Source organism: Dasypus novemcinctus, chromosome 5 (assembly GCF_030445035.2).
Source record: "Dasypus novemcinctus isolate mDasNov1 chromosome 5, mDasNov1.1.hap2, whole genome shotgun sequence".
Classification (NCBI taxonomy): domain Eukaryota; kingdom Metazoa; phylum Chordata; class Mammalia; order Cingulata; family Dasypodidae; genus Dasypus; species Dasypus novemcinctus.
The window spans coordinates 20,841,674-20,868,507 of record NC_080677.1 but is presented as its reverse complement, the minus strand read 5'-3'; the positions used below and the strand labels follow the sequence as shown (position 1 = coordinate 20,868,507).

The following is a 26,834-nucleotide window of genomic DNA, read 5'->3' as shown; positions in this document are numbered from 1 at the left end:
GTGAAAAAATATTTTACAGAAAATGAAATATTAAAGAACCATAGACTTGCAAAGCTGTTTATCCTTTTTAGTAGTAAGTCAAAGAAATAAAAAATACAATGAGATACTGTTTTATACCTGTTAGGTTAGCAAATTCATGACACTTGACAACTGTCCCCAAGGGAAGTGTTAATCATAAAGGCTCAGAAAAAGAAGTAGAAATGTGGTATTGGACCATGAGCACAGCCATGCTGGATTTCATAGCTTCATTGTCATGCTGTTTCTTAACTTGGAATTTCAATTCAATTTTTTCAAATTAGAGTATATGTGAACAAAAGCAGACTTCTGATTTTTTCTAAAAAAAACTTTATTTTGTCTATATATGAAAAAACAAAATACAGAATACAAGTGACAAAGATGGTGGCTTCAGGCTGTGTAAAATGCAGGGCCTTAAGGCAATCACTTTTCAGGGTACTAAGGGATGTGACTACAAGGGCCACGTTCTCATTACTCAGACTTTTTTCTGTATTTGGGTGGGCTTTGAGGGGTTTATGGGGATCGTGGAGAGAGTGCTGCTAAAGGCTCCATGGGCAACCCCTTGGCCTGCCCCTGAATAGTGGTAGGTTTGTTGTTACAGAGTAAGGTTCTTGATTTGACCAGTGGTCTAATATACCAGTATACAGTAAAGACATAATAGAGAAGCACACTTTCAAACTGAAATTACCCAAACCCAGCAAGAAAAGCTAGCGAGATCCTCAGCAGAAACTTTTAGGGATAGTAGAAGATGACAAGAAGATGACTCCTTAGGCTACCATCTGTCACGAACTCTTTCCATGGCCACAGACCCCTCTTCTTCCCAGGCAGATCATGATGACGACCAAGTAGACTGAGCTCTTGAGGAGGAGGAGGAGGTAGGTGTAATACGCAGAGGTGTTCATGTACTGCAGCTGCAGTTCATCTAAGAGAAGTTGGGTTAGTTTTGCCTGTTCTTTTGAAAGGATAGGACCTCTTAATGGAGCAGGGGCCACAGATTTTCATTACTGCTTATCTGTATGAAGTGACACCAACCTCCACCAAAAATCCAAAAGTAAATATCTACCTCTTCCGCCTCTACCACCAGCACCACCAATAAAACAACTCAGAATTCAGCTGGCCGGTCACATGGTCAAGTTAATATCAAAGTCTGCTAAATGCTCTCAGGACATTTAAAGTATTAAAAACTAGGGTTGACTTTTTCATGAGTGAGTCCAAGGGGAATTAGTATTTTTATTAACTAGCTTAAAGCATTTTTTCACCCCACCATGCAAATAAGTATAAGTAATAATAATATGTAATATACAAGGAGTGCTAACCAAATGCTAGACAGCATTCTGAGAGCCTTGAATGTAAAACTTTAAAATTACTTAAAATTTACAAAAATATGAGAGAATATAATTTTCATTTCTGTTTTGCAAATCAAAAAACTGAAAACAAAGAAAGAAGTAATTTGCCGGATGATAATCATTTAGCAATTGCAAGAGCGCAGATTTCATCTCTACTAACATGACTTTAGAAAGCATGCACTCGACTCCTCTCTAATTCTGCATCTAAGTGTAATAAGTACCCTAGAGATCAAAGGTCCAAGCATAAGGGTGTTTTTTGATTTAGAAACATCTGACCCAGTATGCATCATGGTTCAGTAACAAGGGCAGTCTAGATAAATTAGATAATGTTAACAGGTACTGGGTGGTAGATTTTAATAAATACACTGTTACAGAAACTGGAACAAAGAGGCTCAACCAAATCTCCAAATATTTAGGTGTATATGCCTTACCTCTCTTTTCTATTCTTGCACATTGTGCCTCTGATGCCTTTAGAGAAATACACTTAATGCCCTTCGAAGTTTTGTAAAAGACATGCAATGTCAAGAAATAATAATGGTGAGCCAGGCTGACTATACAATGAACCATAAGGCTGACATGCTTCCTCTGGAAATTTCCATTTTACAGATTGGGTCTTCATAGGGTCAGCGCTCCAGACTCATTAGCCCTTGGTGTAGAAAAGGATCTCAAGAGGTGATGAGGTCATCATTCCTTCCCCACAGGCAGTTAAAGGGTTAGAATTCCTCCTTGACTGGGGTAGTAGCTGAGGTCCAGGGCTCCCTCGACATCAGAAATGGAGGGCAGCTCAAAAGGGCTAGGACCAATGCTTCTGATCATTTTTCTTGAGTGTATATATAGGGAGATAGGGCTGGGTACTAGTATTTATTCTAAACTTGCTAAGTGAGATATCCTGTGGTAGAACCTCTCCCTATAGTACCATATCTCTTCAACAATAATGAATCGGGTATAATTATTCCAAGATTGCAAATGAGGCAAATATTGTTCCAAAACATGAAATAATTTACCTATAGTTATGCAACTAATAAAAGAACTAGGATTAAATCTAGTCTGTTTAAATTGGATTGTTGGAAAATGACAGAGTGGAAAGCTCCTGGAAACAATGCCTCCAGTCAAACAACTATCAAACGTGCCAGAACAACATACAGGAAAGACTGGGAGGAAAAGGCAGGGGAACTACAGTAAATAGTAAATTGCTTTCTCCTTTCCACAGTAACTGGCACCCATTTCTTACTCTTCCGGCAGGCCCCAGTGGGCCCCAGCCCCAGGCATAGCTTGCTGGTGCCAGAAAGGAACGTAAAAATCCCCTTCCCCAAGGCCTGTGGTGTGGGCCACAGACCAATTGCTGATCACAGCTTTTGAATAGTGACTTTGGATGGATGGGGACCTAGCTTCGAGCTAGGTCATTGTTATAACCTGCCCTGAACAAAGGTAGCATAGGAAACGTAGAGAGTATGCTTCCTCAGAGCTCCATAGGACAGTTGAAGGCCTACATTTGCTGGACAGGTCAAGAAATACAGCGCTGTGTCATCATGGAAGCTCCTATTGTCCTTCCTTACCTTGCCCCTGCCCTCCCATCCCTTCGCTAGGGCAGTTTGGATTGGCAGGCACTATCTTGTCCCTGGTCTTGTTCTACTGGGAAAGACTGACATAGGAGATTGTTGTCCAGTGTGCACTGCCCCTCAAAGAATTTGCCCTCCACGCAAAAGCAACTTAAGAAAATGAAAGTGGTACAAGGAGCAATTGAGGCAGAAGGCCTGGGGTAAAAGCTTACCTGCATTAAGTTCAGCAGAGGAACACTCAGGAGGGGGAGAAGGTGTGTTTCCTGGAAAACAGAGGCATCAGACTCCTGTTAGCAGGGGAACTTACAGTCCATTAGCAAGCACAAGCCCAAAACAAGATATAGGCACAGAGAAGACAGGGAGAACCCTGCACTTTCCATTCTCCTTGGGTGAACCTACCTGTTAGGAAGGCTGACCCTCATGGAAATCTCTGTCATAACACCAGCTGGTTAGAAACTCAAGAACAGACAACTCGAATCCCAGAGTTAACGTTTTAAAATATTAAAATCTATATATAGTATGTAGCTAAATATTACAATACAAACTAATAAACCAGAAATGGTGACCCCTCCAAAGTAAGAATACAAATCCAGAAAACACCAAAGAAGAAGACCAGATGGTGGTTATAGTAGACAAAGAGTTTTTTTTTAAAAAAGAACATCTTCAAGATGCTCAGGGAGATGAAGGAAAATATAGTATGAACAAAAAGATATCTGTAAAACAATGAATGATGAATAAGAGACTCTGTAAAGAGACTGAAATTTTTAAAAGTAACAAAACAGAACTATGCAGTTGAAGACCACAATAACTGAAAAATTCCTAGGAAGGTTTCAATGGTAGATGGACCCCGGTAGAAGAAACAATCAGCAAACATGTAGACAAGGTAATTGAAATGAGTCCTGCTGAGAAATCAGGCAGAATAAGAAAGTATAAAAAGCAAACAATGGCTATAACACTCTGTGACACCATCAAGCATACAAATATTTGCATTATGGGGTTTCAGAAAGAAGATAGAAAGGGGCTGAAGGAATATTCAAAAGAAATAATGACAGAAAATCTCTCAAACTTAGCAAAAGATGTGAATATGCACATTCAAGAAGCCTGGAGAACACCAAACAGGAAAAACTTGAAGAAATAAAACCCTCCATCACATAGCAATCAAACTGTCAAATGGAAAAGAGGAGGAGAAATTTTTGAAAGCTGTAAAGGAAAAATAATGTGTTAGGTAAAAGGGAGTCACAATTAAATTAAGTACTGATTTACCATCAAAACTATGTAGGCAAGAGGCAGAGGTTGGAAATACTTAAAGTACTGAAAGAAAACAACTGCCAATGAAGAATTTTATAACCAGCAAGTATCTTTTTCAAAAACAAGAGAGAAAAATGAAGACATTCTCAGATAAACTAAAATTGCAGGAGTTCATTACCATTAGACCTGGTCTACCAGGATGCTAAAAGGAGTATTTCAGACTGAAAGGAAAGGACACTAGACAGCGGTTCAAAGACACATAAAGAATAAAAATCTCTGGTAAAGCTAACCAGTTGGGTGATCATAAAGCAATCTGTTTGACCTAATGTAAGGGGGAAATGGAAAGGAGAAATGAGTTTATATGGCTATGTGTCTGTAAAAAAGAGTCTGGAGGTTGTCAGAAGGATTGCCCTCATGCACACCTGAGCAGAATCTCAGAGACAGATAAAGTAGATATAACCCCAGGTATATGTTCTTTTGAGGGCTAAAGAGACCCACAGGTTCTATGGTCATGGCAGATGGGGTTCACTGCCATGTCAGTTGGCCCTTCTTTGGAGCCGGTGTTTCTGTGTGATGGAACTGGACTCAGATGGGATCTCTTTTCACAAGACTTTCATGCTACTTTACTGGAATTGTGGTTGGTGTTGGGGTTTAAGATATATCTAGGGGATTTGAATCTCTGGACTGACAATATGATAGCCACGCCCTGAACCTCAACAGACTTCAACTCCTACACTCTGAATTATTGGACTTACCCCACTCAGCTAACATGGAGTTGAAGAATGTCAACCACCACACCATGGAGCCTAGAGTGCCTACAACTGAAAGCAGGAGGATTGCATCCAGTATCCATGTGGAATCTAAGCCCCCTCTTGACATAGATGTGTAATGGACACAACCAATCCAATGTCCACAGAGAAAATGTGGCATTGGTGTGGGACGGGTGGCCATGGTGGCTGCTGGGTGCCGGGAATGGGAGGAAGAGATGAGATGTGGAGGTGTTTTCGGGACTTGGAGTTGTCCTGGGTGGTGCTTCACGGACAATTACGGGACATTGTAGATTCCCCCAGGGCCCACTGGATGGAACGTGGGAGAGTGTGGGCTATGATGTGGACCATTAACTGAGGTGCAGCGATGCCCAGAGATGTACTTACCAAATGCAATGGATGTGTCATGATGATGGGAGAGAGTGTTGCTGTGGGGGGAGTGGGCAGTGGGGGTGGTGGGGTTGAATGGGACTTCATATTTTTTGAATGTAATATTTTTTAAAAAATGAATAAAAAAAAAACCAATGCTAATTTGTTGTATGTGGTTTTTTGTTGTTGTTGTTGTGTAATTCCATCTCCTACAAGTGCTAAAATGAAAATACATGAAAAGTAATGTAAATTCTATGCCTTTTGACATACAATATACAAAACCAAAGTTTGTACAAAGATGTAATTTGAAACAAGTACAAAAATGTGGGAGGACAGAGAGGTATAAGAACAGTATATGCTACTGAAGTCAAGTTGGTATTCAATCAGATACAATTGTTAGATATTTAGGATGTTAAATTTTAACTTCATCGTAACAGAAAGAAAAATAAATGAAAAATATATCCATATAGAAATGAGAAGGGGATCAATATGGTACAATTATAAAATTCAAATAATAGGGTAGTAGACATTAATGTAAGAATTGAGGGATAAAATATGTGTAAAACTTAAAAAGACTAAATGTCAAAATGGCAGAAGAAAGTCGTCCATTATCAGTATTGACCTTATATGCAACTATATTAAATCCTCCAGTCAAAAGGCAAACACTGGCCGAATGGCTAAAAAGCATGACCCCAACTCTATGCTGTGTAAAGAGAGTCACCTTAAATTCAAAGACTTAAGTAGGATGAAAGTGAATGCATGGGGGAAAATGTTCCATGCAGTTATTAAACGAAAGAGACCTGGGATAGCTATACCAATAGCAGATTGAATAGACTTCAGGTCAAAAACTGTTATGATAGGAAAAGACAGAGTTGATGTACTAAAGAAGGGCTCATCTCAATAAGACATAACAATCATACACACACACACCTCTAATCGAACACCCTCTAAATATACAAAGCAAATCCTGACAGATTAAAGGGAGATATAGACAGTTCTACATCAATAGTAGGAGACTTCAGTATACCACTTTCAATAATGGCTAGAACATCTATAGAGAAGATCGAAGGACCGACAACATGTGAATGATACTCACAGCCAACTAGAACCAACAGATATACATAGAACACTTTCCCAACAACAAAATACACATTCTCCCCAAGAGAACATGGCACATTCTCCAGAATAGATCATATTTTAGGTCACATAACAATTCTAAATAAATTCAAACATATTGAAATACAATGTATCTTCTCTGACCACAATGAAATGAAGTTAGAAATCAACAGAGGGGGGAGTGGAAAATTCTCAAATATGTAGAAATTAAACAACATACGCTTAAACACCAATGAGTTAAAGAGACAATCACAAGGGTAATTTGGAAATATCTTCAAGTGAATGAAAATGAAAATACCATTTACCAAACACAATGGGATGCAGCAAAGGCAGTTCTAGAGGGAAATTGACAGGTCTAAGTGCTTACATTAGAAAGAAAGGTTTCAGAGACTTAACCTCAAAACTGGAAGTACTAGAAAAAGAAGGGAAAGCTAAGTCCAAAGTCAGCAGAAGGAAGGAAATAAAGATTAGAGTGGAGTTAAGTGAAATATAAATAAAGAAAAACAATAGAGATAAGCAATAAAACCAAAAGCTGGTTCTTTAAAAAGAGAAATAAAATTGATGAACCCTAAGCTAATCTGACAAAAGAAGAGAGAGGACACAAATGGCTAAATTCAGAAATGGAAAGGGAGGCATTACTACCAACACCAATGAAATAAAAGGAGTACAAGAGGATACTCTGAACAAGTGCATGCCAACAAATTAGATAACCTAGATGAAATGAGCACATTCCTAGAAACATACACAAAGTATCAACACTGGCTCAAGAAGAATCAAACAATCTCAAAAAACCAATAACTAATAAAGAGATTAATATAGTGATCAAAAACTTCAAAACAAAGGAAAGCCCAGGAACAGATGGCTTCACAGGGAATTTTAACAAATATTCTAAGACATATTAACACCAATCCTGTTCACACTCTTCCAAAAATGGAAGAAGATGGAACCCTCTCTTACTCACCCTACAAGGTCAATATCACCCTCATACCAAAGTCAGGTCAAGATATCACAAGAAAATTACAGACAAATCTCTCTGATGAATACTGATGTAAAAATCTTCAGTAAAATACGAGCACGCTGAATCCAACATGATTAAGTGGGATTTACTCAGGTATGCAGTGGAGTTTCAGCATAAGAAATGAATTAACATAATACACCACATTAACAGAATGAAGGAAGAAAACCACATATCATCTCAGTTGACACAGAAAATGCATTTGACACAATCAGCATCACTTCTTGATTAAAAAAAAAAAAAAAAAACAACACTTCCAAACTAGGAATACAAGGAAAGTTCTTCAACTTGATTAAGAGTGTATATGGGAAGAAAGAAATCTAACATCATACTTAAAGTGAAAGACTGAAAGCTTTCTCTCCAAGATCAGGTAGAGGATAAGGATGCCCATTGCTATTCAAAATTATACCGGAATTTCTAGCTGGAGCAATTAGGCAAGAAAAAGTAATAAAGGGCATCCACATTGCAAAAGAAGTAAAACCTTCCCTGTTCACAATTCTGAAAAAATTCTTAACTCCTGAAAATTCCATAGCAAAACTCCTGAAGCTGATAAATGAATTCAGCAAAGTGGTAGGGTAAAGATCACAGCTCAAAATCAGTAGTGTTTCTATATACTAGTAATGAACAATTAGTAGAAGAAATCAAGAAAAATTCCCTATACAATAACAACAAAAAGAATAAAATATCTAGCAATAAATCTAACCAAGGATTGAAAAGACTAGTACACAGAAAACTATGAAACATTGGTAAAAGAAATCAAAAACCTAAATAAGTAGAAGGACATTCTGTGTTCATGGATTACAAGACTAAATACTGTTAAGATACCAGTCCTACCCAAAGCAATTTACACATTCAATGCCATCCCAACCAGAATTCCAACAGACTTTTTTGAAGAAATGGAAAAGCCAATCACTAAATGTATATGGAAGGATAAGGGGCCCCAAATAGCCAGAGCTATATTCATAAAGAATGAAGTTGAAGGACTCACAGTCCCCAATCTTAAAACTTATTACAAAGCCACAGTAATCACAATGGCATGATACTTGCACAAGACAGTCATGTAGAACAAAGGAATTAATTAAGAGCTCAGAAATCAACCCTCACATTTTTGGCCAACTGATTTTGACAAGTGGGCAAAGACCACTAGATTGGGAAGAATACCATCTTTGATAAATGGTGCCAGGAAAACTATCTCCATGAAGGTGAATGTCTACCTCATACTACATAAAAAAACCAACCCCAAATGGATCAAAGATCTAAATATAAGAACCAGAAGTATTTAACTCCTAGAAGAAAATATAGGGAAGTATCTTCAGAAGCATGCTTTAGGCAGTGAATTCTTAAACTTGATACCCAGAGTACAAGCAATGAAAGAAAAAAATAGATGAATGGGACCTCATCAAAATTAGAAATTTTTGCACCTTGATGAACTTTAACTTGAAAGTAAAATGACAGCTACATAATGGCAGAAAATATTTGGAAACCCTATATTCAATAAGGGTTTAGTATTCAGAAGATACAAAGATGTCCTTCAACACTACAATGAAAATACAAACAACCCAACTGAATATGGAAAAAAGACCTGAATGGACACTTCTCCAAATATATACACAAATGGACAAAAAAACAATGAAAACGTGTTCAACATCATTAATCATCAGGGAAATGCAAATCAAAACCACAATGAGATGCAATATCATACTCAGTAGAATGGTTACGTTTTTAAAAATGGAAAGTAAATTTTAGAGAGGACATAGAGAATTTGGAATGCAGACATTTTTGCTGGTGGGATGTAAAATGGTGCAGCCACTGTGGATTAAGTTTTAGAGAGGACGTAGAGAATTTGGAAATCTCATTCATTGCTGGTAGGATGTAAAATGGTGCAGCCACTGTGGAAGATTGCCTGTTTCTCAGAAAGTTAAGGATAGAATTACTGTATGACCCAGCAATTCTCCTTCCAGGTCTATACCCAGAAGATTTGAAAGCAGGGGCTTGAACAGTTCTTGGTACATCGATGTTCATAGTGGCATTATTCGCAATTGCCAAAAGACGGAAGCAACCCAACTGTCCATCAAATGAGGAAAGAATAAGCTAAATGTGGTGTATTCATGCAATGGAATTATATTCAGTCATAAAATGAAATTCTCATACATGAAACAACATAGATGAACCCTGAAGACATCATGTTGAATGAAATAAGCCAGACACAAATGGATACATATTGATATGAAATAATTAAAATAAGCAAATTGAGAGAGTCAGAATTTAGAATATTGGTACCAGTGGTCACGGTAGGGGTAGGGAATAGGGCGTTAAGACTAAACAGTTTCTGTTTGGGACAATGGAAAAGTTTTGTTAATGGATGGTGATGATAGCCATACAACATTGAGGAAGTAATTAACAGCACTGAATTATATATTTGAATGTAGTTTAAAGGGGAAAATATTATGATGTATCTATGTTGTTAGAATAATTTAAAATAATCCATGGAACTGCACAGTGAACCTTAGTGAATTATTATAGTTTATAGTATAATTGTGAAAAATTATTGCTTGGAAATGACTCAAGATGGCATCAGAATAGCTAGGGCAGGGCATGAACAAAAGATAGCCCAGACTAAGAAGCAGGAAGATATGGCCCACTAAAGGAACAAGCCAAGAATCTAGATGAGACTCAGGATTTAAGACAACTAATAAATGATGTTCAAACAAACCTCCTTAATCAATTTAAGGAGATGAAGGAAAATATGACTAAAGCAATAAGAATATTAAGTTAACTCTGTGTGATTAAAAAAGCAATTTGAAAGTCTGGAAAAAATGTTCCAGAGCTTATGGGAATGAAAGACATAATGGATGAGATTAGAATACATTAGAGGCATATAACAGCAGATTTAAAAAGTTAGAAGAAGAAATAAATGAATTTGAATACAGGGCATTTGAAATTGAAAGGCTAGGAGAAGAGACAGAGAACAGAATACAAAAAATTGTATAGGGTCTCAGGGATGGAAAGGGATTGAAAGAATATTTTAGGAAATACTAACTGAAAACCTTCCAACACGTATGAAAGATATGAATATCCATATTCAAAAAGGTCAGTGCACCCCAAACAGAATAAATCCTAGTAGACCTATTGTGAGACATCTGAGCAATCAGTAGATACAATCTGAGATATTCAAATTGTCAAAGGCCAAGGATAAAGAGGAATTTGAGAGCAGCAAGAGAAAAACAATGTATTACTTACAAGAGAACCTTAATAAGGCTAAGTACTGATCGCTCTTCAGAAACCATGGAGGTGAGAAGGCAGTGGTATGATATAGTTAAAGTACTAAAAGAGAAGAACTGGGAACCAAGTTTTTTTATCTGGTGATACTCTCCTTCAGAAATGAAAGTGAATTACATTTTACAGCCAAACAGTAACCGAGGGATTATGTTATCAAGGGACTGAATATACAAGCGATATTAAAGGATGTATTACAGCCTGATAGGAAAACACAAGAAAGCAAGCCCTGGAGAAAAGTGTAGAAATGAAGAACGTAAGTAAAGAGAAATTGAGAAGGGTAACATTACCACTGACCAGCAAGAAGAAAAAAAAAGAATTCGTAAGAGGATACTAGGAAGAACTGTATACCAATAACCTAGACAACAATGATGGAATGGACAAATTCCTGGAAACCCATGCACAAACCACACTGACCCTAGAAGAATTAGAAGACCTCAACAAACCAATGACAAGTAAAGACATTGAAATAGTCATCAAACAAGTCCCCAAAATGAAAAGTTCAGGATCAGATGGCTCCACAGGTGAATTCTACCAATCATTTAAAGAAGTTCTAAAATCCTGCTTAAACTCTTTAAAAAATTAATAAGAAGGAATGCTACCAAACTTATTCCATGAAGCTAATACCAAAGCCCAATTAAGATATTATGAAAAAAGAAAATGTCAGACTAATTTCTTTAATCCTCAACAAAATACTTGCTAACCAATTAAAAAAACACATAAAAAATTATACATCATAATCAAATGGACTTCTGTAAGGGTAATATACCACATTAATAAATTGAAGAAGAAATATCACATGATCAGTTGATGCAGAAAAGACCTTTGACAAAATATAACATTCTTTCTTGATGAAAACTCTCAAACTTAGAAATAAAAGGAAACTATCAATAGGATAAAGTACATAAATGAAAAACACACAGCTAAAATTATACTACATGGTGAAAGATTGGAAGCTTTCCCACTGAGATCAGGAAGAAGACAAGGATGCCCACTCTCCCCACTGTTCGTAATATTCTGCTAGAAGTTCTAGTGAGAGCAGTTAGGCAAGAAAAGGAAATAAAAGGCACCTAAACAGGAAAAGAAGAAATAAAACTTTTGTTATTCACTGATTACATAGACATAGAGAATCACAAAAAATCCATGACAAAACTATTAGAGTTCATAGACAATTTCAGCAGTGTGGCAGGATTACAGGATTAATACACAATATCAATGGTGTTTCTAATACGAATTCTAATGCGCAATCTAAGGAGGAAGTCAGAAAAAACATTCCTTTTACAATAATGACTAATATAATTAAAAATTTAGGAGTAAATTTAAGGACATAAAGGAACTGTAATCAGAAAACTATAAGACATTGCTAAAAGAAACTAATGATCTAAATAAATGGAAGGATATTCCAGGTTCATGGGTTGGAACATGGAATGTCATTAAGATGTCAGTTCTGCCCAAACTGAGCTACAGATTAAATGGAATCCCAATAAACACTCCAATATCCTTCTTTACAGAATTGGAAAACCAGTTATCAAATTTATCTGGAAGGGTTATTCACCCTGAATAGCCAAACATATCTTAAAACAGGAAAATGAAGTTGGAGGACTCTCACTTCCAGCCTTTAAAGCATATTACTTAGCTACATTGGTAGAAACAGCATTATACTGGCATAAAGATAGACACACTGACCAGTGGAATCAAATCAAGAATTTAGAAATAGACCTTCAAATCTTGACACCAGAAAGCCAAGGGATAAAATGGATAAAGTAAGTAATACCTTTACAGTAGCAACACTGAATGTTAATGGATTGAACTCCCAAATTAAAAGACATAGACTGTTAAAATGACCCACTCAGCTGGGTCATAATAGCCTATTCCACAATGGCAGTGGGAAAACTGGACAGCCATACTTAAAAGAAAGAAAGAGGACCCTTATCTCATACCTTATACAAATTTAATTCAAAATGGATCAAGGACCTAAGTATAAAAATTAGAACCATGAAACTCTTCGAAGAAAATGTAAGGAAATATTCAACATCTTGTGATTGGTAGTGGTTTCTTGGACATTACACCCAAAGCAAGCTAACACGAGAAAAATATAGATAAATGGGACTGCCTCATATTTAAATTATTTTGTTCTGCAAAAGACTTTGTCAAGAAAGTAAAAAGGTAACCTACAAATGATCAAAAACAGTGGATAAGCACATGATAACATGGAGGGACCTTGATGATATTATGTTGAGTGAAACAAGCCAGACACAAAAGGACAAATATTGTATGCTCTCATTGATATGAACTAAATATAACAATTAGACGTATGGAGTTGGACTGTGACGTGTAGGTTGGTGGGAGACGGAATATGGAATGAGAAGGCAGAGATGCTGGCTGTATGGAGAACGTTTAATAAATTCAAATGTAAATATATGGTAATGGTTGGACTTGATGGTAACACATTGTAATGAATGTAACAACCACTGTTGATTTATGGACGTGATTGTGACAGGGTGCTAAGAATGTGGTGATGCGTGGGAAAAATATAACTAATGTAATTTATGGACAATAGTTACCATTGTAAAGTTTTGTAGCAAAAGCAAAGTTGATACTATATTAATTCTAAAGGTAAAAAGAATTTGGGTTTCAGTTTTGTGAGATGAATATGATTAAGCATTTTTTCTCTTCATTTTTTTCATTAATATGGACATCTTGACTATGTCATTTAACTAGTGTGTGTTCATCTGTGTATCTTTCTGAACACTAGAGGAAAAACTGAATTAACAGAATTAGATGAGAGAAAGTGCCTGCGAAAGAACTTTTTGGAAGTAATGTTTCCATAACTTGCTGAGCTACCTTTTTCTGTTATTTTTCTTTTGTGAATTTTAAATAAAGTTGTTAATTTAAAAAAAGAAAGAAAGAAAAAAGAGAAAATCTCTACCACTTACTCAGGGACTGTGACCATTCCTGAGCTATGGACCCAGGGTGGATGGAGAAAGCAAAACACACGAGTATCCAGGAACCTGGTATATGTTTGTTCTGACTCAGGAAACTTGAGTTGGGCTACCCCCAAGGAATGAGATACCTGGATTGATAATTTAAAACCAACTTCTGAACTGTGAGCAGATAGGGCAAATCTGAGACAACCATGGCCCTGTGGTGAGCGACAGGAAAATAAAGGAGGAGCTCACAATCAAGGTGGACACTCAAACAAAAATTAAAAATCAAGTTAGTAAAGTCAACATCCTGATAGGTGTCCAGTAAATCAAACAATGGAAGAATTCATATCTGAGGAAACAGAAACAAACCCAGGAAAGCAGAACCAGAAGGAAATATAAAAAAATATAAAGATTATTGATGTGGAGACTGTGGCCACGGGAGTTGCTGAAGGCAGGGAAAGGGAAAAGGAGGTGTGATATGGGGGCATTTTTGGGACTTGGAGTTGTCCTGAATGATATTGCAGGGACAGATGCAGGACATTATATATCCTGCCATAACCCACTGAATGGACTGGGAGAGAGTGTAAACTACAATGTGAACTATAATCCATGCTGTGTAGCAGTGCTCCAAAATGTATTCATCAATTATAGTGAATGTACCACACTAATGAGAGAAGTTGTTGCTGTGGGAAAAGTAGGGGTGTGGGGAGTGGGACAAATGGGAACATCCTACATTTTTTAATGTAACATTTTGTGTGATCTAAGTATCTTTTAAAAAATAAATAAAAAATATATTTGAAAAACAACAAAAACTAACAACAAAAAACTTACTAGGAGGGATGTTATCTTGTGTTGGCCGAGGAACTTTTTAACATTGATATTTAATGGTTGCCAGGGGTTCAGAAGGGGCAGGGAATGAATGTGTAGAGCAGGACATATTTGGGGCAGTGAGAGTTCTCTGTATAATATTGCAATGATGGCTGCATGACATGATGCATTTGTCAAGGCCTATGGAACCATGCAGCACAAATGTAAACCATTCATAGCAATGCTTCAATATTAGTTCATCAACGGTAACAAATGCACTACACTAATTTAAGAGGGCAATAACAGAGGTGAATTTTTTTAAATTTCTGGTGTAATCTTTCTCTGAGTGTAAACCTAAAACATTTCTAAAAATAAAGTTTAAAAAAAAGACCAATTGCACAGAATTGGCTTACACATTTACGAGGGTGGGAGGGGAACAGACATTGAGGGGAACAGACAAATCTGAAATCCTTGCAGAAGGGCAGGCTGGAACTCTCTAGCACAGGCTGTAGCTACTACCCACGGGCAAGTTTCCACCTCTTCAGAGAAGACTAGTTCTGCTCTTATGGACTTGGTGAAATGGTGAAAAAGATTGTGCTGGTACATAGGAGTGCTGTGAGAATGACACAAGAAAATGCAGGCAGAACACAGCACAAGGTCTTCTGTACAAGAAACACTCAGTAAGATCTGGTTTTTGTTATTACATACCAGCAAGTAGCATAGATTAAAAACATCTAGATGCAACTTGGTATCATGTTTTTCCCAGTCATTAAGAAACAAAAGCACCACAAATGAAATAATTCAGAGCATATCACCGTATGCTCTGTAATTTAATTAATCTCATACCAAAACCAGCAGTTTACTATGTTAGGATGACTCCTAGCAAATGAGGGATTCATTTTAAAAATCCCCTTTTCTCTTCTGCAATACCCAGTTATTCTGGTTTTTCTCCCAGAGGCCAAACAAGTTAAAAAGTTGACCAGGAGAGAAAATATGTTGTAGCATATTAACATTTACAAAATCTTACCAGTGGTAAGTAGGTAAGTAGCTTCTGTAGGAACAGTAGGAAAGACACCTAGAAGAAATGAAAGCCAGGATTGGTCAATTGTTCATACTCATAATATATAAATAATCTGCCAACAGTTATTAAAACATACGAGCCCCACAATGCCAGGAGTATTTGGTCTGATTCTATGTAATTCAAGAGACCAAATTGATTTACTGTGTTTCTGCACATGTTGAAATTCTGAAGGACGTTGAAGCTCATGAAGGTTAAACCTTTTCTTTTTATCACAACTGGTTTGCCATTTCCAATACATCCTTGTTTTCCTTCTGTAGTCACAGCTCCTAGCACAGTGCCTGCTGCAAAGTAGGTATTCAGTAAAGACTTTTTAAATAGAAAAATAAACAAAAAGTGGCTCCTTCTTGACATGAAGTGTTGGTACCAAAATGTCCAACCCTACAATGCACAAAAGAACGACTTCCTTTAGAGCAGGCGTTCTTAACCTTTTTGTTCCACAGATCCCTCTGCCAATCAGGTGAAAACCACAGATCCCTTACAAAGTCCACACTCTACTGTGTGTTATTTAATAAATATATCACACCCGCACTAACATGTTGGATTTAGGCAAATTTCTCATCAGAGCAGATGAATGCAGCGATTAACTTTCCTAAGCAAGAAGAGCCCTGGGCACCGCCTATAAACATCGATATCCCTAATTCATGACGATCATTTTCTGGGGTTGTGTTTATCGAAATGACATCAAAAATATAAACGAAACCTAATACCTTTTGAGTGATTATTATTGTTCCAAGTTATATTGTAAATAATAATGTTTTACCTCATTTAATCCCCAAAGCACTGAAGAAAATTGCATTATGGATGGTCCCGTTTTACAATGGGGAAATAAGCTTGAGAGCCTGTGAGGAGCTTGGCAAGTCATACGAGCAAGTGGCAGAGTGAGTTTTCAAAGAATCATTGAGATGAATAAACTTAGACACATTTGAAAAACCACTTTGCAGGAACAATCCATAGAAATAGACAAAATCAGTAGGGAGACAGCATAATTCTACCACTGAGGACACCACAAAAATCTTCTCTTCTAGACATCTTAATTATTCTTAACAAATGGCCTTTTTAATTATAGGGGCTCACCAGTGACAGATAAGAGGTTAAGTCACTTATTTGTTGTTCTGTGAACTTATAAAATCAGAGTTCAGAGTTGTGTTAATATTTATTTACAGCGTGAAAAAATAAGTAAAGAGAGACAAAAATTTGAATGTTGGATGGATGGAGGGAAGCAAAGCTGGTTGTTTAGATTTATTCTTTTTCTTCTAGATATATTTTTGTCCATATGGATGTGATTCTAGAATGAAATATTATATACTCAGCAAGAACTTCTGAAGTTTTCCAAAAAGTAGTTTTGAGGTTTAGATTTTGGTTTATTCATGAATGAAAATGGTAACAGAAGCATGTTTAGATGTTAAAGTATTCTCATGAACTAACTTTAATGTACCCTGAAAATTACTTGCTCTTCCATGAAGTGGTTTTTTTATTTAAAAGGAAATAAAAATTTCTGTCACTATGCGTCAATTTAAGGTAAAAAACAGTAAAGTAAATATTACTCATAGTAACATCTATATGGGTAGAATAATTTCTCTCAAAAGTTGTCGTAATTATATTTAAGATTTTATCAAAAATCCTTTCAAAAAGAAGCATAAGAAATTTGATGTAAAATGACCATAGAAATACCCTCCTTAATTTTTTCACCATAAGAAACCCATGTGATGCCCCTCTTTTTTTTTTTTGTAAGAATTTAATGTAAAGTAAAATGCATAAATCAGGATCATCACTCCTTTATAATAATGATCGTGAAACTTAATTTCCCTGATCACGAGAACAATCAGACCTAATTAGACACTTGAACACAGCAGTTATATTACATTTGTAGTCTGTGTATTTGCTTCCCTCTGTGTCCTAGCAGTGGAAATAGAAGGTGGGAAAGTTTTGCAGTCTTACTTTAGTTGCCAACTTTTTTAAGGAAACAAGTACAATAAATATATTAATAAGTGCATCCATGTTATGTTTCTGAAAGCAAGCATTTTTCACCAATATTATTTCATTCACCCTTCATCACAGCCCCACAAGACAATCAAAGGAGTAGTCTAACTTCATTTGACAATTGGAGAGACAAAGGATCTGAGAGGCTAAATACATCTTGAAGAAATTAGGACTGGTACATTACAAACATCTTCCCACTTTTACTTGTTGCTTGTACCACCCTGCTTAAAAACAGCTTGTCTATGATGGGGAGAAGTTCAAAACCCTTCCTTCTTCCCAGCTCTCCAAAGCCTTTGTTCTGTTGATACTCAGAATGTGAACTCATAGGGAGTTACTGGAGCACTGCTGGGGTCCACATTCAGCCCTAATGCCCAGGCCATCTAGAGCATCTGCCTCAAAGTGACTGTTTAGGACCTCATGCCTGAATCATCAGGACCCTGAGTCATTAGGACAAGTGTGTATTTTTACTAGATTGCATCTTCCTTTGCACAAAAATTCATACCAGTCTAACTGATCCTTATGTCTCCTCCAGAGCTGCCATAAAATGCTAATGAAATATTTGTTTAAAAATGGCAAGGAAGGAAACGGACTTGGCCCAGTGGTTAGGGCGTCCATCTACCACATGGGAGGTCCGCGGTTCAAACCCCGGGCCTCCTTGACGCATGTGCAGCTGGCCCATGCGTAGTGCTGATGCGCGCAAGGAGTGCCGCCCCACGCAGGGGTGTCCCCGCATAGGGGAGCCCCACGCGCAAGGAGTGCACCCGTAAGGAAAGCCGCCCAGTGCGAAAGAAAGTGCAGCCTGCCCAGGAATGGCCCCACACTTCCGGTGCTGCTGAAGACAACAGAAGCAAACAAAGAAACAAGACGCAGCAAATAGACACAGAACAAACAACTGGGAGCGGGGGGGGATTAAATAAATAAATAAATCGGGGGGGGGGGGATTAAATAAATAAATAAATCTTTTAAAAAAAAAATGGCAAGGAAGACATTCATTACATAGAATGTGTGTTTGTATACATTAGCCTCACCCAATCTTTCAGAACAAAATTGTACCTTACAGTCATATATAAAATGCAAATGTGAAAAGCCCAAGGCCATACTAAAGCTACAATTGTCCAGTCAGTAGATTTTTTTATTGAAGCTTGCTATTGCTCCCTCAGTTGAACAATTCCTGTTTTCTAAAAAGTCATCATTTTTGGGAAAAACACTGTACAACAAGATTGCAGTGAGTGTGATTTTGCTTGCATGGTAGAGCATTCCTGAAAGGCATATAATTATTATTTCCCAATCAAATAAAGTCATCAAAAGGGTAATTTCCTTTTGAGCCTTTTTCATGTGTTGAGTTGGTAGGAGATCCCAAATGTGGTTCCATTTAATCCATACAACTTTTAAAAATGTCATTAATTGTGACAAGTATTTTGGGTGATGACACTGAAGCTGAGAAAGATTAAGTAAATCTTTCTTCTGTCCTTCTCCCTCTACAAATCTCTAGCACTTTCTTTCTATGGTGAAATAACAGGGTGTTTATGCTACAATTAAATGTAAGAACATTTAAGAAAGACTTATATTTGCTTGGTTTTTATTAGTACATACCAAAAAGTGGGAAGTTACCTGTGGAATAAGTTTCTTGGGAGGTTATATTTATATACACATACCTTTATTTATTGATGGGAAGAGAATCTCTTGATCCACTCCTCCTTTAGTATTCTCGTGTCTGACCACACATTTGTGTTCTTCATCCATTGACTTCCCTTTCACGGTCAGCCAGCTGACTTTCATGTAGGCGTCTTTAGTCTTCACTGTATTTCCCTGATGGGATTCCAGAATCGTATTGCCATCCTTTGCTTTCCAATATACTTTAATAACGTCAGGGACGAAATCCTCAAGGAGACAAAGATATGTTCCAGCCTTATGAAAATGTGTTTCAGCAATTGAAGGAAGAAACATAGTGGGTTTTGGGGATCGGTGTCCACCTAGGTTTTTCCATGTTGGGGAAAAGAGAATACCAATTGAAAAGAATCATTAGAGACACCCAAACATCGCGTGGCCTGGACGGTCTGAGGCACTGATATAGGAAGACAAGCTGCCATTGATTTAGCACCTACCATAGCCTTTCCTCCTCACAATAGGTGGCAGGGTCCATATATTTGTCCTCATTTTACAGATGGGAAAGGAGGTGCCAGAGGTTAATAACTTGCCTATGATCAAGTTTTGAAATTAAAGATAGAATGTGTTCTCTATTGGTTTAACTTATGTAAACTGTACAAAGAAAACAGTAGTTTTTGTAACGTTGCTAATCAAGGGTTCAAAATGCTAGGTACAGAAGTAATGTGACATCCTGAAAGTCAAAATGGAAGTTGTTTATATAACTAATAATGATTTTTACTTGCTGAGGACAGATTGGTTTACAGTGTAAGTTTTGCTAATCTTGGTATGTTCGTTAACTGTTTACTTGACTTCTTTGAAGTTTTCTTTTTCAGCTGCAAGAATTCTGTTACCAAAGACCTTTAACTGGTATAAATGACAAGATGAAAGAAATATACACTGAAGGACGTAGGAGTGTGAAATGATGAGGCTCTTCCTAACCCTTCAAAACTATCATAAAAGTAGCTCTCTTGCAGAAATCATAGTTTGTGCCTTTGAGCTAAACTCTTTAGCATAACCCGGGCAAAATCATGATTAGAATTGGATTACTTCAAAATATTAAAATGACTTAGAATAATTTTAGAAATACCAACTAAAAATTCTCTTGTTTTTAATAAGTCAGATAATTTTTTTTCATACCTAAATGTCCTGAAATATCTTTGTCTTATTTGAATGTTTCCCAGTTAGAAACTTAGGCAAGTGGGATATTTCCTTCAATTATCAATGCTATTCCATATAGGCTTTTAAAATGTCAGTCTCAGTAGGAGATGGCACTGAGACTTTAGCAAATACTGTAGTACAGATTCATAACAAGCTATTAAGCTTACCATATATGCATTATTGGCCTTTTTTCTTTCTCCACAATTGACAATGGGGACTGAAATTTAATCACCTCGTGTAAAAGCTTCCAGCATTCATAAACATTTTTTAAAAGTCTCTTGTTTAAGCATAGTGGAGTATGTTTTCAAGGTGGGGAGTGGACCAGATCACAGTGCCAATTTCTCTCCCAGGTCAGAATCTCTCTCCCTTCTGAAGTGCTTCCCTTTCCCTACCTGTGAATTTGATGACATTTGCTTTGTTCTGGCCACATAACTCATTTTATCATATTTTTCAACTCTGTGGAATCCAATACTTTCATTTCACTGATACTAGACTGCACCATATATATTTGATTTCTTATATGAATTAATGTAAAGAGGAAGTTTCTTACTATTGGTTTTAATAATACATATTCACTAGTTTACAAAACGGAATCTATGTCCTTGTATACTTAGAATCTATCAAGTTGAGCCTGTGGCTTTCAGTGTGTGTCTCATACCCTGCTCTGAAGTTCATGGAACTCTGTTTGATTTCCAGCTTTATAGGGCATTCACATTTCCCATTTGAAACTCTCTAGGTTTTCTGGTACAGCGGTATTTAAAGGTTCATCCTCACATTATGTCTCCCATTTAGAAGCAAAATGGCAATATTTCCAATATTTCTGTTAAACATCTCTGTAGTTTTTTCTTAGAAATGGTCTTATGTTAAACTTCTCAATCAAAGCACAAATCAAAAGTGAGTTTCTCCTTAGAAACTGTTAACTAAAAGTATATTTTAGGAATAACTATAGGTCCAAATAGAAGGGGCAGAAGAGCGATGTGTAGGTGAAAACACACCCAGGACAACTAACAAGGAGATGATGATGGACAATGACCATCCCAAGGAACAGATAGAGTCTGCAACTGCAGGCAAGGTAGTTCTATCCACCTGCTCCACGGGATCTTAGCCCCCTCTCAATTAGAAGCAGAGTGGGCATCACCATCCCAGAATCCTCAGAATTGGGTATTGAACATGGACTAGAGTACACTTACTATTACTCTACAATAGACTTATTGTGATTTTAGCAATGGAAGAACTTTCATCATTGATGTGGAGATAGTGGCCACTGGAGTTTCGAAGGGGAAGGAGAGGGAAAAATAGGTGTAATATGGTGGCATTTTTGGGACTTGGGAATTGTCCTGAATGACATTGCAATGTCAGATGCAGGCCATTATATGTCTTGACATAACTTACAAAACTTTGTGGGAGAGAACATAAACTACAATGATTAAACTATAATCCACGCTTATTGGCAATGCTCCAAAATGTGTTCATCAATTGTAACAAATGCACCACATTAACAAAGGATGTTGTTAATGTGGAAAAATGTGCCAGGGATAGAAAGCAGGGCATATGGGAATCCCCTACACTTTTTAATGTAACATTTATGTTATCTAAGTATCTTTTAAAAAAATAAAAAGGTATATTATTAAAAACATATTGTAATGGAATTCAATTTGAAGTTTAATCATGGTTAAGAATAAACCAATGGTGTCCTTTTCATAAATGCTTTGAGATGAATTTATCCTATTAGTGGCAGGGTCCATGTATTTCAGCATATCCTCATTTTGACTACCAGTGTCTCTACCAATATTTGTATCTACCCTGTTAGCTAGAAACTTTCTTGAGATCCTCCACTCTTTTCTTTGTTGTAACCTAAGTACAATGAATGACACATTGGTGTAACGTCACAAGTTATCGTTTCAGAGTTTTTTTTGCAGACGTAATGTCAAAATATGTAACAAAACATGTTTACAAGGCATGTCACTTGAAATAATCTGGGAATGTTAACTGATTATATATATTTATATATTTGTTTCTAATTTAATATCCACTTGAAAGTCAAATGTTTAAATGATATCCTCTTTGGGCTACCTGGATTTTAATAATTCAACAAGTTCTGAAGAAGAAAAAAGAATTGGATTCCTCATTTAAGAGGAAAAGGAAAAAATTGAGAATGTTGACTTGAATATCAAAGCTCCTGATTTTTATATTAAAAGAGTAAGCATGTAATGCTGATTTTAAAAATCTGGCTTTAACTGTCTTTAAGTCATAATGGGCTTCTGCTCATTTTATTTCATTTTGAGTGCAAATAATATATTTATAGATTATAATAGCAAGACCCTATGTATATCTACAACCATATACTTTGTTTTTAATTGTAAAACCAGTATGTTAGCTATGTGATTATAGCAAATACCATTGATTGTACACTTTGGATGAATTGTATGCTTATTAATAAGAATCAATAAAATGATTTGTGTAAAAAAACAGTATGTTATATAAAACAAGAATTTTTTTCAAGTTTTCATTATGTACATAATTTTGTATACATTATAGACATGATTTTTCACTAATCAATATATTTAAAAATCTCATTTTCATTTCAGGAATTTTTCATTGCAGCGCATCTTATACATTATACTAAAGAAACGGAAAAGGAATGATGAGTTTGGGATATTTCTGTATGATAATGCACCATCCACTTATGCTTCTCCCTAGTCACATATTTAAATTTCATTCTTTTTAGGATAAAGTGACTCTTGACCTCCCATAATTTTCTCAATGTAAATTACTATTTAACTGATCACTAGTGTACTTGATTATAAAAGGTTAGGACCTACACTTTGGAATATTATATTACATGTTACTTTTTGAAAGCATTAATTTAAAATATACATATTGTGGACATTGTTAATGGCCAAGTATTTTTCATATTTTTCATATCTATAAAATAGCAACCAGATTAAAAAATAAACCTGTCCAATTCATTTTAATACATTCATTTGCATAATCAGAGAACACATTTGGGTTAAAATATCTGAGTTCTATATATTTTATTAATATGCACCAGGATGAATTCAATACACATTTACCAAATATCAACTACATTTCAGTTTATTGCATGATTTCTAAATCATATGATATCTGTGTATCCTTGTTTTACATTTTCCTTTCATCAAATAATTATTTCTCAACTAAATATTAATTTTAGGCTTATGGCATGTTTCTAATTGCATTTATTTATTTATTTATTTTTAGTAAAAGGCGAAAGATTTATTCGATCTGAAGAGAAACCAGAGTATTCTAATTGCATTTAATTGACTGTATATTTTAGCCCTGGTTAGGCCGTCAACTTGGAAAAAAAAAGAGGATCAGAAAATTGCTTTTGACTTTAGGAATTCATTTGTTCATCTGATATCAGTCACTAAAGAGACTAAACTCTAAAAATTTCTTTTATTTTTCAATATTCATCAAATTGTTGAAATTTTTTGGCTACTTTCATTTCAGTAGATCTAGCAGATGGTGGATTATCCTTGTGAGATATTCTCTCTCATCCAGGTGAAATTCACCTTTAAGGCCAACCAGGAATTAAAGGAAAAAAAACTTAATGGACTGACTTTTAGGAAGGAAAAGGTCAAATAAGCAAACACAACTTATGACACTTCTCAGTAAGATCACATGGTCAAATATTTTGATATTTGATTTAATCATCCTGTGACCTAGTCACAAAATATTTAATCCCTCTGTGATCAAATGACAATTTTAACAGAGTTTTTCATTTTCACCCATGGGTTATATTTGGAACCAAATAAATAAAATACATAAATTTGATTACAAACCTTTCAACATAGACCAAAGGGACCTAACGTCTCTATTTCACAGAGGTCCATAGTTACTGTAAACTTTTGATGTTCTCTGTTCTAGGTTGGTGTGAAACTACCTCCCTAGGACACGGTTTCAGTCAACAACTTCTTCAGCCATCTCATCATGATGCATAACCAGATTGGAACAAATCTCAAAATTTCAGAAGCCAGCACCAACACTCCGTCCTGCAGCACCTGCCTTACCTGCCTGCCATGTATAACTTTTGAGTGCAGAATTTAAAGAAAATTTACCCGTAACAATGAGTTTTGTGCCAGGACCAAAATTTGTGATTCTTCTGCCATCCATTTGCCTAGTATCTGGAAACCCTATGTAGAAATCCCTCTTTGGGCCTGTCTTAAAATAGTACCCATATGTACTCTCTATATAAATTAGCCTACTAACATGAAAAAAGATGAAGCCCAAGCTAAGTTCCCGGTAGATCTCAGTGTAATCTAGAATTTAAATTCTGAGCACACTCTGCCTGCCCAGTTTGCTCTAAGTCTGATCTTATGTTACATCTTATTCATTGGAGAGTCAAATTTGATCTTTTCTCAGCATTTTCCCTGAGACTTCTAAATCTCCTACCTTTCATGGATAAAGTCAGTTCTATGTCTAGAGGTCAGTAATATTTACTTTCCCAGAAGAAATAACAACAGGGGTCATACTTTGTGTATTTAATAAATGCATGCTCAATATGATTTACCACAATTTTGTGATTTAGATAAGGCATTGTTTATACACATGACTAGTATTACAAATTGACAGCTGTTATTGTCAACTAGAGAGTCCATTTAAAAGTCAGCCCACAAAGAATCAATATTAGGAATCTAAAACGATGATTTAATACTTAGAATGTCACGTAATGTCTCAAGACTATTATCTCTGGACTAGGCAGATCTAGCTTGGAATCCAAACTAGCCATGTGACCTTGGGGAAATAACTGAACATCTCTAAGCCTCAGTTTCTCCATCTGTTATATGAAGAAAATAGAATCTCATGTATAGAGCTGTTGAGTAGTGAGATAAGGCAATGAAAGGAGAGAGTCTGGTACTCAACTAATATTAGCTAATATTATTCTGTTTCATGGGGTGGTATTGGACCATTTCCAAATTATCCAACAAATACAGCATATCAATTTTATAAGCATTAACAATTATACAGATTAAGAAAGTAAAGAGCTAGTAAACCAAGGCCTCCTGCCTCTCTACCAGCCCTAGCCAATGAGCATGAGGTCCAATCAAGCCAGAATCTAGAATAATTATCCAGTTAACTGGAAGCTTTTCAAGGGTTGGGACTGGGCCTTATTCACCATTTTATCTCCAGCCTATAGCTCAGAATCTGTCTTAGAGAAACATTTGCTGAGAGACTGAATAAGTGAGAAAGTAAAACCAGGAACTCTTTTCATGGGCTTGTTACTGAAATGGTTCATTGAGTTTACAATTACCAGTAATCTCGACCATCTCTTGGCAAAGTGACGAGCCACAATAGCACCAGTTTTGACTCATCTCTGCCTCCTGTCCAAGAAGCTAGAGCAGTAAGAAGTGGGATTTACTGGTGTTCTAATGTTACTGAGCAGTAAGAATTGGGTTTTCTGCCCTGCTTTTAGGGATAAGATGAAAACCAGTAACATAAGTTTGTAGGTTATTCTGAGAAAGGAGCATTGTTTTCGTCCAATTAATAAAATGCCTTTTTGATGTATCTCAAAAGATCTTCTATGAGCAAAGTATCTTGAACCAGTAACTTACACTGGTGGCTCAGAGACATGGACCTAAGAAAATTTCAAATTCTAGCCTTTTCATACTCTACAAGTAGAATTTCCGTTTGCTTACAGAAAGGAAAGTAAATAAATCATTTACAATTCACACGTTTCCATATCCAGTCACGAGTATATACTATTCATATACTGAGACCAAGAAAGTGACAGCTCAGATTGACCCTAAATTGAACCCCCCTCCCTCAAAAGCACCTATCAGTTTTTTCATTACAAGGGTAAAAATAGAAAATTTTACTTACCAGAAGGAATTACTGTGAGCTTAGTCCCTTGTCCAAAAATCTTGATCACTCCTGAGCTAGCACACTAGTTACAGCTTTTACAAAAATAAACCTCCTGGGTTTCATGAAATGATGAGGAGTTAAACTTTGTATTGGGATTTTGATCTTCTGGGTTCCATTGAAAGCCCTGGAAGATAGGTTTTTATTTTGTCAGTATTCCTTGGATAAATTGGCCTGTGCTTATTTTTCAGAGAGACAGGAATCACTGAAAACACCAAATAGAAAGTGGAAAGGATCGGAGTTTAAGAAGAGAGCAGGCCCAACTGATCAACCAACTGCTTCTCTAAATCACCAGGAAAGGTAGTCACAGAATTAGGGTTGCTTTTATTTCCAGGTGCACAATTATGTTGGAAACTACTTAGAGATAACATCAAAGCAGGGCCCTTTTGTTTTCACAAAATATCAGACTTGCTAACAATTTCGAATGGATCTCTGAGTGGAAACAGCTCTTTACTAAATGAAAAACGTAATAACTCAAATTGAGGTGAGAAAGTGGAGTCCGGCATCCCATTTTCACTTAAGCCATCAGTACTTGGCAGCCTAGTTCTTTACCTGAGCAATGCCAAATGAGAAAATAATTTCTGTGATGACTATTTTTCCTGCAAAAACAGAAAGCTTTAGAATT

The 26,834-nt window shown here is 36.3% G+C and overlaps 1 gene segment (V, D, J or C); it reads right to left on the bottom strand.

The window, feature by feature from the left end:
* Window positions 1–306: 306 nt before the first annotated feature.
* On the bottom strand, window positions 307–26,314 carry LOC101421985 (T-cell receptor gamma chain C region C10.5-like). The segment is given in 5 exon segments: window positions 307–937; window positions 3,133–3,183; window positions 15,473–15,520; window positions 19,162–19,479; window positions 26,171–26,314. Coding segments are annotated over 4 exon segments (531 nt in total).
* Between the last annotated feature and the right edge of the window lie 520 nt (window positions 26,315–26,834).